Source organism: Apis mellifera, linkage group LG11, assembly GCF_003254395.2.
Source record: "Apis mellifera strain DH4 linkage group LG11, Amel_HAv3.1, whole genome shotgun sequence".
Classification (NCBI taxonomy): domain Eukaryota; kingdom Metazoa; phylum Arthropoda; class Insecta; order Hymenoptera; family Apidae; genus Apis; species Apis mellifera.
The window spans coordinates 8,811,250-8,825,059 of NC_037648.1; the positions used below are offsets into that span (position 1 = coordinate 8,811,250).

General features: G+C 33.5%; 1 protein-coding gene across 3 annotated transcripts in view; it reads right to left on the minus strand.

Moving 5' to 3' along the window:
• LOC724336 (tRNA dimethylallyltransferase) overlaps positions 1–13,810 on the minus strand; it is a 117,492-nt gene that overhangs the window by 10,976 nt on the left and 92,706 nt on the right. For all 3 annotated transcript variants that reach the window (XR_003305591.1, XM_026443657.1, XM_001120157.5), the window contains exon 5: positions 4,165–4,280. Coding sequence is in view for 2 of the 3 variants with exons in the window: in XM_026443657.1 (XP_026299442.1) it covers positions 4,165–4,280 (116 nt within the window). In the remaining variant the exon portion in view is untranslated. The remainder of the gene's footprint in view (positions 1–4,164; positions 4,281–13,810) is intronic.

Genomic DNA, 13,810 nt, shown 5'->3' on the forward strand with positions numbered 1-13,810 from the left:
TAAAATGAATCAATAAGATACTTTAAGTTGATATATTAAATACAATTTAAAGCAAATATAGAGAATATAAAAACAAAGAAAACTATTTTTTTTAATATCAATTCATAAATATAACTTCTATAAAATAATTTACAATAATTTACATACAGAATTTACATGATTCTTAGTTCAAAAATGTACATAGAATATTTGAAACTAATATTAATATTGAGTTGATATTTTTCTAATTTAAATATAACAAAGAAACTAAATTAAAGAAACTTTTTTATAATGAAATTATATTTTTTATTATTCCAGTTATGAATTAATTCAATGAAACATATATTCTTGTTTTAATTCAAAGTAACTAAAATAGTTGAGGAAAAACGAAACGTTGTTTTTGCTCGAGATAGGAATACGAAATGCCTTGTGACATTTTATCAAATTCTTCGTCTATCGAATTCGCTGTGTCAATCAACGATTTTGCATATGCAAAAGTTTTTCAGTCGAAACTGTTATAAAATATTATAAACCAAATTATGATTTACTATTCCAAAATGATCAGCGATTTTTGCAAAGGAATTGATGACGAAAGTGGAATAGATAAGAGAAAAATGTGACGTTTAACAACTTTTTTTGCGGATTTAAATGCGATAGAATTGGATTTCTGTTACGACTGTCTATATATATATATGCCTATATTTTTTTGAAAACTAAATCCTATGTAGAATAAGATTAGAATATTTGCCAAAGAATTTATTATAATATTTCGATCATTTTTCTGATATATTTTTAATTCAATGAATAATATCATTCAAAATTTTATAATCATTTATCATTATCTACATTCTCTATTTTCTTTCTTCTAAAATCAAACTTCATTTATTATATCAAACAAATTTGTCATATTCATTCGATAATTCTAAAAATATCATGATCAACGTAATGATATATAACGACGCAACAATTGAAAACTCTTAGAGATTAAATCATTTCTCTCTCTTTCTCTCTCTCTCTTTCTCTAAAGCCCACACGTTTCTTTCCGACAAGTGAATTTTTTCACCTGACCCATAATTTAGAAGCGATTCAAGGTGATCCTGTTACGTGGTTATAACCCGGCGCGGAATGTTCTTTATCTGCGGCAACACAATCGATTGGCACACGAGAAATTCATTTCACATGGGTAACGAAACTGGTGGAAAAACGACATGGACACCGGCCACGAGGTATTTCCAGTCTCCTTGTGCCCTTTCGAAGAACCGTTAGCCGGAGAAAACGCGTATCTGATAAGGCCAGGTATCGGATTCGATTTAACCCAAGTGCATTATGCAGGCAACTCGTATCCCAATAGGGGAAAAGTGCATTGGCGATAAACGAGGTTTATTGTTTTTATTCGATCTAATGCTCGATATTTTTTTGTATAAGATTTGAATCGTAAGAGTTGTTGAATATTGAATAATACTAAAGATGGATTTGTTAAGAAGAAAATTGTGATTGAGTATCGTTATTTTTATGTCACATCAAAGGTTTGTTTTTAATTATATTAGTTTGAAAGAAATTTTTTATTTCTCTATCCTTTGCAGGGTTCTAACGATCGATGAAATTTATGTATATGTTGTGCAGTATTATGAATTTTTTGGAAAATTATCGTCGAGTGCTGTTTTATATTATTTAGATAAATGTAAAATTTTTATTAATCATTTCTGGATTCCAATTGAATTTTCAAAATATTCAATTTAGGATGTGCATATCATTTAAAATTAAAGAAGATTGCATATTGTGCATTTACGCTATTTATTGTTTGATTATTTCGATAATTAACACGTATATATATATACTTAACAGGTAAGTTGTTTAAAAAATTTTCATCATGTTGAATACACAAAACGCTGAAAGTTACTTCGTTTACAGATTGCTAAACTTTGTTTGTATTTTCTTTTACAATGTTACGATTCTAAAATTATCTTAAAATATATACTTCGACGTGTTTAACGTCGAAAAAAATTTCTCAATAATTGACATGCCAATTAACGTCATTCAATGTTGGTTTTAATAAAAGAAATGTATAAAAGAAGTATATACGCTAATGAAAACGTTAAATTAGCGATAAATGAATAAAGATCCTTTAATGCTGTTCCAAGAAGAAATTTAAACTCAAGATTTTGCTTAGAATATTATTTTATCAAACATTGGAAACACATTATGAAATATATACGATTCGCGTCCAAATTAAATATTTAATTTGATTCTCGTAAAGCTATAAAGTAATTAAAGCAAATGCAATTCTTGTAATTTCAATTAATATGCATATTTGTATTGTTTATTCGACACATAATGCCGGTTAAATAGTATTTCTTCACCTTTCATTAAATATTATATCGAGTAAATAGTATAAATTAACATAAGTTTCAAATTCATAAACTTTACTTTTAATTTATCTTTTTTATCATGAATTTTTCAACAATATTAATAACTAAATTCCTCATTTAATAATAATCACACAGTAAAATAAAACAATTCACTCGTTACAATTTCCCTTTCCTTTAAATATAACAACAATCCTCTGCGCTACGATTCTTCTACAAATCCTTTCATTTTACAAATCAATCCGACTTTCCATCAACTTTCGTTCGCAAACAAAAGAAAATCCTTCTCTTCTTTCTTACCGATACGAAAAAAGAAAAACATTCTCGATTTAAATTCCCTCAAGATCTCACAGAAAAATCACGTGTTCATCGAACCGCGAAGCGGTGCTAGAATCGCAGCGGTAAATCGGCTTCCTAGATGCCAAATGATAATCGCGATTATCATTCTCTCGTGCTTTACTTCTTCCCTCCTCCCGCCACTTTTCCCTCGCGGCTGGCTACTACTTCCTTTATTTTCTCTCGGGCATCCGGTCGACGCGCCCGCGATTTCCGGAAGCGAGTAAGGCGAAGAGAAGAGCCGTACCCTTCAGAGCCTTCATTCATAAAGCACGCCTGGCGTGCCGCGTACGAATCACGTGCCAACCTTATACACGCGCCGTGACTCGTGAATTTCGAGCACCGTGAAATATTCGCGTTCTCGATTCACGGTTGTATTGTTCTTTCCGCCACGATGAGGTTAACCGAAAGAAAAAGGGGAGGAAAAAGGAAGGGGGGAGGGAAAGGAACTTTCATGGTGGAAAGATGAAAGGTAACGTGGAAGTGTTTGAAGATAATAATCGGTTAGAAGAGAGAGGTGATGTTTTTTTTTTTTTTTTTTTTTTTTTTCATGATCTTTTTCTTCCACCAAGCGTAATTGATGAGCACGTCGGGTAATGAGTTGTTAAGGAGCGTACAGATATAGGGAGATCGGCTCTTTTTTTGTTCAAACGTGTGGAGGGAAGTATAATGTAATGAGTGTGCGAATATTAAAATTGATTTGGGAACGTTCATTCTTTGACGAATGAGGTTCTTGAAAATTTTTTTCATTCTTGAAAGGAGAGCTGATTTTTTCTTTTCTTTTTTTTTCTTTCTCGTACTCGATGGAAAAATTATTCTTCGATGCAATATAATATTATTAATGTATAATTTGTTGTTTAATGAAAATTTGATTGAAGAAATCAAAGATATCAGATTGACGACATCCAACATTATAGTTTGATTCTACTTTTAAAATATATTGTTATTTGATAAAAATATAATAAGTTTTATAATAATTTTGGAAAGAATAATTATCGCACGATTCTACCTTTATCCATTTAAAACCTACAACTTCAAATTCAAATTTCTGTCTACAATCCTGTCTAAACTTCTCCAAAAAAAAAAAAAAAGAAACACAAAGAATATCGTGTAAAAAACTTTTAATCAATCTACTCGAGGGTAATCTACGAATCTATTATAAGAATTGTTACAGAACTGCCATATTTTTATTCATTTAAAACTTCAAGAGTTCACCTGCCTTCATTTGCAGATTCTATCCAATCTAAACTTTTCAACAGAAAAAAGGAAAGAACAGCATATTATTCGAAGGAACTTTTAATCAATCTACTCGGACCAAGAGAAGTAAGAGAAAATTTTCAAGCGAACGATTCGTCGAACGGTCTGGCGAGCATGGATCGGAGGACCTCGGCGAAAACACGAGAAAAACGAAGGATAAATCCTTGAACCGGTAGACCAGACTCGCGTGATATAAAGCACTTACTGATATAACTCGTGCACTTACGTGTTGGACTTAATCCGTTGCTTGTTGTATCTCCGATGAAAGTCAAGCAGTTCCTGAACCAGACCGGTCTCCACCATGTCGTCGACCCTTCTCTCCAACCGATCCTCGAGGACTTTCTGCAATAATTTCGGAGAAAACGGTCCTCGAATTAATTGGCCGCGATTCGACACAGTATAATCTATATGAGAGAAACAGACACTTTCCAATTATATTTGATTAACGTGATAATTTTTATTCGGATAATTTTTAGTTGAAAATATTCCTCAAAATCTATAGCTTTTGCATCTTTCGATGCCTTGTTCCGACTCGATGAAATTTTCAGTATATATTCTTTAATTTATCATTACAGATAATTCTTCCAAACATTTTTTTACATCATCTATAAAAATAATCCTTCAGGCTTTTCAAAAATGGTCCAATTTTTAAAAAGTCATTTTTATTTAAAGGATAATTGAATATATCTTTTTGCCAGATATCGAGAAAATATCGTAAAATCAAGGCCTTGTCGTATGGTATAATATGTATATAATTTACATTTTCAAGAATATCTTTTTTAAAAATTGCAATGCAAATTCTATTACTTGCGTTTCTTTATTTGCAAAGAATAAAAACCTTGGAATCTCATCAAAAATGAAATATCTTTTTTATTTTTACATTGACAATTTAACAAGCAAGCCCGATCACACTTTATTACATCAATGGTTTCGTGTAAATGTCACATTTCACACCCACGATTGCATTGGTAGCAATCGAACTTGTCAGAAGGAGTAGGTGTTCAGTCTCTTTGAAAAGTTGTTTCCGTTTAGTTTCTTTAATAAAATATCTTTGCAAGACGTTTAATTTAAAATTTTTCCTTATATTCGATCTGTGAAATAAATTCAAGAATATCTTGAATTGCAATGTAAATAATCAAGGATTATTTCTATTTTATTCTTTGTCCTTGTTCTTTGATTCTTCAAAATCATATTTTATATATTATATTTGATCAAGAATATAAAAAAAAAATTATTAAATAAAATATACAGATGGGTTTCACGAATATTCGATTATTCATATCCACGATATTTCGATGATCAATGAATTAGACACGAGCTCGAAGGTTAACACGTACCATTAGAAAAAAAAGAAGGAAACGCTATTGTGGCCTTCAACGGGTTTTCAAATTAATTTGCCTCTCTCTCGCACCTTTTGCTCGTTCCTTCTCATTTAATATGTACTTGCTAATAAGTAAAACACGTTAAAAGAGTTCTTCCATGTCCTCGAAATCGTGTATAAAATAATTGACTACGTCGTGTACGGTGATTCACAAAAATATAATTATATTTAATGTAGAGAGAAATTTAATTTATTAAAATAAAATAATAATTTTCAAGAGTTTAATTAGATCTAAAATTTGTAAAAAAAAAAAAAAACAATAATAAATGTTGAAAGAAAAATGACAAACTTGTTTTACAAAAAAATTATTACACATTAAATTATTATTTAAAATATATATATATTAAATATTAAAACAAATATTAAATTTAAATATCTGAATATTTCTATAAATAGATATATACATATGAATGTTTAAACAAATGATTTATACTGTAATAAAATATTTTATATAGATTTATTCTGAACATAGAATCAGGTCGAAGATAAAATTTAGTGTCCAAACATTTTTGTGATTCACTGTACAGCGTATCGATAGTACGTTTTTTCAACTCGTGACTCGATTTTCGATGAATACGCGTTAGAAATGTACGAAAAGAGCAGAGCCATTCATCGATTCATTTGACGGAGATCGGTGTCGAACAACGTTACAGGTTGTAAAAACACAGATGAGATTAATAGTTAGACAGCCATTTTACGATGGACCACCAACAGATTTTTTTATCGTTGACCAATCACTTTTTTCATAATTTTGTTGGATAGAATTTGATCGCCATTTTTTTGAAAATATTCATGAATATTTAAAAATGAAACTTTCATAATTACTTTTAATAATAAGATTATCTTAAATAATTGATATTCAATAAATATAATAAAATATTCTAGAATTATAGGTTCGTAAATATATCATAACGTAAGAACAATTATTGGTTTTTACTACTTATTCAATTCAAACTCACACAATTTTTTTTTATTTAAATGTTCTATAACTAGATTAGAATTTACAATAGAAAAAGAAACAACTGAACAACTAGAATGAAATATAAGAACATTGGAAATTTTCAGAGTTAATAAAAATAATTGCTAGTCTAGTCCTACATTATAAATCAATGATTTTGCAAATGATATTCATTATTATTCATAAAATTAAGTTAAATTAAACGTGAAATTTTTTTCCTTCGCAAATAATTATATGACATTTCGAAATTTAAAGTTTTTATCATGAAATAATGAAAAATTTATAATTCTATATTTCTCATATATTCATTATCATATTAAATATTAATTGTATTCTAGTAGAAGAAAAAAAACCGACAAAAAATCTATACTTCAACTTCCAACTTTTACTGATTAAATACAATATAATAAATTTAGTAATTTAGAAATTGAGGATGTCCAAGAATCACACAGGATCCGACTTTTCGCAATCCATAAACGATGGCTTAGTTCCACTTTTGGTAATCATCGTCTCTCTTTCTCTCGAAAAATCCCGCTAATTAAGACGAGTTTCACGAACTTTTAATATTTTTAATGCCACTCCCCATGTTTCACCATGTTCCACTGGATGTTCCGGAGCGGCAATTAAAAATGTTTTATCGGTACGAAGATAAAGGCAATAAAAAGAGAAGAAGCCACAAAAGAAATGAATTTGCAAGTCGTAAATCGATATTACGAATCATCCTCGAGGCGGGTTATAAATAATTTTATGACGTTATCTTATATTCCACCTTAAAACACGTCGAATATTTGATCAATCGACCGAAGAATTTCCTTTTACTAAATGTAGACTTTTGAAAGGAACGAGGTTGGGCGTCGATTAGAAATTCCGATAATACAACCAAATGGAATTCGTGCAAACGTTAGGTTTAACAACGAGATGGTACACGTTTTCACGAGATGGTTACGTGAAAAGGGTATGCCTAAAAGTTAGCATGATCGTGTCGAAGGCAAACAGAGAAGTTTGGAAATCATTTCTCTTATTTTTTCTTTTCCTTTCTCTGCCAACCATGGTGAATAAAAAGAATGTTTAAAAATGATATTTAGGATTACTATTGTTCGCGTTTTGGGATTTTGGTGAAATTAAAGTAGAATACATAAAATGATCACGTTAATTATTTTCAGATTCTTTTATCTTATTCAATCTCGCTTTAAGGATATTTATTTAAAATAATTTAACAGTCTGTTAATTTAAAAATTGCGTATTAATTTGCAATTCAAAACGATTAATATACTCCATTTAATTAGCTGAATAAATTACTCTTTCGATTTGATATATCGATGGCATTAAAAATCAGGACACATACAGTAAAAAAAAATAAATAAAATTAAAAGTTTTTATCAAAATTGATAAATTCCTTTTCTTCCCGATAAATGAAACAACTTTCAAAAAGAAAACATTACACGTGCCCTAATCAAATCTTAGAGAGATTCCAAAAGAATGAAGAAAGAAAAAAAAATAGAAAAAGAAAAAAAGAGATAAAAAGTTACAGTATTCCCCTAATCAAATCTCCAAACCAAAGATTCCAAAGTAAAACTCAACAAAGGGGGAAAAGTGATAGAGAAAGGAAGGAAAGGGAGAAAAATTTGAAAAATCCTTCCCTCCGTGTCACAAGAACCAACCTAATCGAACCAAGATTCCAACTAAGAGAGAAAAGAGAGAGAAAGAAGAAGAGATATACACGAAGAGAGATAAAAAAAGCAACGGATTCCTGTCCTTGTAAAATGGCGGGACGGGACCAGGCGTGCACGGCTCCTTGGACAGCGGCGGATCGTTCTCACGCTCGTTCACGGTTAAAACGCGACCTCCGCAACCCGTTTCGGTCCGCGTTCGGTTTAAATCGTATTTAAATGCCGAGTGAGCCTCGCGAGCTGCACGTGCGCCTCCACGGTTTCATTCATGGGCGGCAAGCGCGTCAATGACGCAAGATTCTCGCCCGGCTCGAATCGCTATTTGACGGGCACAGGGTATACACACGGACACGGACACGCGCACAGACGAGGGCAGCAGACGTGATGCCTCGTTCGGCCACGTTTCGCTTATCGCGTGGAACCGAACCAGCTCGTTTCTCCCGTGGCACCGAGCTCTCGAACGGGAAAGATGAGAAAGGGAAGGGGAGGGAGGGGGGAAAGAAAGGGCGAAGGGGACGGAGGAAAGAGGAGGAAAGAGGAGGAGGAGGAGGAGGAGGAGGTGGAAGAGCGAAGGAGGTACAAGGAAAAGGAGATAAGATATTATACTCGGGAGGAGAGAAAAGGGTTTTGTTTGTGATATTTGAAACGTGGAACTGTGCATGACGATTCGGAAGTAGATGGCGCTTGTTGAGAACGTGATGTTGACAGCAGGTGGTGGACAGGTGTAAAATTAAGCTCGTATCGTATGGAATTTTGAAGAATTGGGAAATTGTTTCCCAAGTGAGAGAATATTAAATTTGAAGACGTACGATAAAAATTATGTTTTTGTTTTAATTTTTAGGGATTTTTCTAGGTCAATCGAAATTTGAATAATAACGATGAGTATAGTTGAGAGTATGGGATAGAAGGAAGGAATAATAAGATAATGTAAGAGTTTGAAAACTACGCATGCACGTGATGTAATTTGCGGACGAGTTAAGAAAAAAGAAAGCGTAAAGAATAAAAAGGATTATTGGTCGGAGGATACGCTTTCATGAAAATTTGTAGCTGCCCGAGAAATTTGACATTGATGCGTGTTAATAATGGCCAGCTTGATGGATTTGATCCTGCTTCCGATTAAACCCTTCAGGGATTGGTAAATTGCCTCTTAGTGGCCGATGACTTAATCCTGGTTTATCCCGAGAAGTGAAAGCCGTTTCTGAGACCTTGCAATATTGTCCAAAGTTATTAAATGAAGTAATGGAATCTCCTCTAATTTAAAAAAAAATAACACTGTTATAGAATACACTTTTACATTTACGATAAAATTCTACAAATTTTTCAAACATCTTTACTTCATCCATCTTACGATCACATCAAACGAATAACATTGAAACAATCATAAAGATTCAAACGATCTGTCAAAAGATTCGTACAATCTCAAAAGAAAAAAAAAAATCTCCTCCATTCTTTCCACACTTTCGATACCGCAACCAAGGAAACGAAGCCACAGACCACGTCGGTACCGCACGGTGACCCTGTAACCCGATTCATCCCACCCTTAAAAATAAACCGAAAAATCGAAGGAGGGAAAAAAAAAAAAAGAAAGAACCCTCTCGGGAACAACGTAGGCGCTAAACATTTGGAATAAAAGCCGGGAACGTGGCACGTCGCTCGCTTAGTCAATTATAGCTTCCGCGCGCAAGTCGATCGTCCAGGAATAGGCATCGGAGAACAGCCCCTGTTGGGGAAACGGCGTAAACTGGCTCGTGATAAATGAAGGAGGAATCGGTTGGATTCTAAGGGTTGCGATGACAGCGGCGGCGACGAGTTAATACTCTCGTAAAGACGTCTAATTCTCGGTGGTTCGAAGCCGAACGACGGAACGTTGGGGAACGTTTACGTAACGGCAAAAGAGGCGATGATATTCCTCGGGTTTCACCCGTATATGGCTGAAAGCGAAGGAACCGTGGCGCTGAAACTAGAAAGGACCGGCTGTGTGTGCTCGACTCGTGGCCAAATCGGGCCAAGGTCCTTCCAGAAGAAACAGAAGTGGAAGACGAGGTGGAATGTGAGCGCGTGCGAATTTTCGCGGCCCTGTTCCCCGATCCGTTTCAGTTCCAACATTGGATCGTTGGTGGATTTAGGAGGTGGAACAGGTGATTAAGTAAAGTTGGATTATGTTTTAGGGAGAATGTGAGAAATTATTTTTTAAAGAAAAATCATGATTAGTAAGAAAATATTGGAGAAGGAGAACAGGTGTCGTTCGAAAGATGAAGAAGGCTGTCGATCAAATGAAAATGATCGTATTGTTAGAATACAGGTTGCATAAAAATTATATTTCTTGTTTTTATAATATACGATGATGAATAGTTCTCAGAAGAATTATTATATCGTGGATATTTTAGTAATTATTGAAAAAATTCTAGTCGTTCAATGATATGAGAAAATTATAAAAAAAATTGTAAAACAAATCACATTGCCTATCATTTTTTTTAAATAATCCAAAATAAAGTATTAATAATGTCCACTATAAATACCAATCAGAATAGCGAATCATAATAATATCTTTTAATAATACTTTGTATCCAAAAAGAACAAAAAGAAATCAGAAGTTATTATTCTGAAACATTAAAGATATCTATCCTGACAAAATGATCTTGAAAATTATTATCTCTTCCACACAATAAATATATAACATTTCTCAAATTATTTTCAAAAGGAGAATATTTATAAAAATATATATACGTATCTGTGTAAATGCATTTCGAAACCAAAACGATTATCATACAAATTAAATTACAATTAATAAATCATCTTACACTCCATCGCATTATCCAATTAACATTATCCAATTCCATTCTCTCCACGAAAATTCAAATCATTTATCACGGTCATTTTTTTCACCGTGTTTACGTCACACAGATGCAGATTCCAGATAAAAAGAAGATCTCGTTCTTCTGCCACCGACCTTCTCGTCTGAAGGTGAAAAAGTCAATGGTTCGATACAAGACCGATTTCGTAAATATGCACGAACTTCATGTGAATGCGTGGGTGTCGATTCGTCTTTCGAGAGACGGGTTCACGTTTCGAAGAAATCACGCGCTCTGATAGTGGCTCGATCTTGACATTAGAATTTTTGCATGTTTAATTGAGAGAACAATTGAGAAGAGGCAAAAAATCGATTAAAAAAAAATCTGACAGAGAATGCATACGAATTATAGTATCGTAGATGGTTGAAATTAATTTTATATTTCAATATATATTTGAGATTCTTAGAAATTAAAAACTTTCCTTCAAATTTCCTGTAACAAAGTACATAGAGCTTTCAGAATTTTTGCGTTGAAATAATTTCTTAAAAAAATATTAAACAAAAAGAACCAAAGAGATCAATATACATGTTCCTTACAAAATACACAAAAACGAATTCGATAAAAACTAACGTTTTACCAAATATATCACTCGAATTTTTCCAAGGAGATACGGTGTGTTGTATATAATTTACAGAAATGAATTTTTTCGTGGAAAAATCAAAGTATGCCCAAGGCGTCGGCGTGCGCTTTCGTGAGAGTATGGCACCGTTGAAAAAGGGTGGTCGAATAAAAGAGATAGAAATGTGTTCAGAAAAATTGGCGGGCCTCCGGCGCCTAAACACTCGTGTATGAGGACGAGCACCGACTAAATTTGTCCGCTAATGACACGCTTTCGACCCGTGTTTCGTGCAGCAAATTCGATCGTCTCCGCTTATTATCAAAATATCCCGGCCGATAATCCCAATAATACTCGACAAATCGGCTGACGTATTTTCAAACAGCCGGATATCGTGTGAGATTGGATGAGGAATCGATATAGAATATATAAGCTGTTATGTAAAAATATTTCCATGTGTACGTACAATATTTATTTTTGTACCTTTTTGTACTTCGATTGGATCGAAAAACGATTTGTAAGATAATCGGGCCTTGAGAGATTTTTCTGTTCACGAGTCGATATTTGAATTCAATGAATGAAATGGATCGTGGGGCGTGATTTAAGTTTTTAATAATTAAGATATTGTAGAGAAAAAAAAAATTTTTATAGACACGTATCATATTTGTGATTTGAATTGAAATAATTATACGAGGTGTTGCAAGTGTAACGAAGAAAACAATACGAAATAAAGATATTTTAAAAAGAGATATATATTTTTAATAAATAAAAAATATATTCCATAAGATTAAAAAGTAGAAAAGTTGTATAAATTGTTTTGATATGTAAAAATCGACTCAAAAATAGTGAATATAAAGTGTTGCACGGAAGTGAAACACCCCGTTCCAACAGAAAAAACACCTCTCCAATCAAGACTTTAATTCCATTACGTCACCCTGAATTTCTCACCCTTCGCACGCAAACACTCGTGGCCTGACCGAGACCCGCGCGATTACCCCAAGATTAAATAGCTCGCACGCTTTTTCCCGGCACAGTGATCCCGATCCAATCAACGAGACGCTTTAGGCAAAGAGAGTAAAAACTACATTTACCTCAATCCCCCTTTTTCCTCCCTGTTAAATCAATTTAATCTTCAATGTGGTTGGATCAAAAGTGACACCCACAGTTATTCGACACTCGCACTTTTCTTCTAATTTTTGTTATCTAATTAACGTCATCGCCCACCGCTAAATTGACCGGATGAAAAGAAAATAATAGGATTATGAGGATCAAAGATCAACCGATGGTGAAACGTTTATGAAAAGGCGGACTGAATAATAGCGAATAATTATTGCATTTCTGCAACCAGAGACTTTATCGAAATTTTCGATAAAAATTGATATATATATAGATAAATATTATTAGTATTAAATATATTAAGATTTAAAATCTTGATATAAAAGGTTTCTATAAAGGTGAGACGAGTATTGCAATTGTTCAAGACTATAAATAAGTAAATTATGATCCTTTTTCCATATAAATTAGAAAATTAAAAAAAAAAATTGTACGAATAAAACATAGCAATGCAATTATATTATTTAATCAGCCAGAGACAACTGAGACTTTAGAACTTCAGGACTGGTTGATAGAACGTTTAGAACAGTTTGAGAATCACTACCTCGAGCATTAAAAAAGATATATCTTAAATACTCATAAATTTTTCCCTCGAATCTTCATTCGAATACCTGTACAAAACCAATTATTGGCGAGTAGCAATCACCTCTCGAGTGATTTATCGCACGACAGAACAGAGTGGTGTCGCAAAATCCGGCCAATTATCAGCCATGAAATCTGAGATCAGAATTCACAGAATTCCGTGTGAAACAAGATTGCGAATTCACAATCGAATGACTGAAAGCGAATCGTCGTTTGTAAAACGAGAAGACTACCAGCGACGAAAACAGGTGGTTTTCTGGTACCGATCGATAGGAACAAAGAGGAATTGGAGAGGAGGGGAGGAAGAAGGAGAAGGAGGATGAGGAGGAGGAGGAGATGGACGATCCTAATGGCGTCCAGGCGAGACAGAATGAGAGGCACGCACTTGGGGGACCTACCATGGGAATGCCTGGCCGCGTTCCCGGCGGTTCACGTTGGCTAGGTTCTCTATTTTCGACGGCAGCTCGCTGCTAGCGATTCCTCGATCAAGGGGGCGTTGCAGAAAGGCCAGCATTAGCGATGGGATCAAGCACGCTAGCGTCCCGCTTTAGCGTTAACCCGGATCGAATTCGAACGAGCTTAACTGGACAAGTGACTTCTGCGAATTCGAATTGAGAGCGAAAGAGAGGAGTAGGACTCGGTAAAGAACCGAGTGTCAAAATTCAGAAAGATCCATCTTTAAGAATTAGCGAGGCTGAAACAAAAGGAGTAAAAATTTAGATTGTTAAAGTGAGCATATCGTACGGAATGTTAATATATT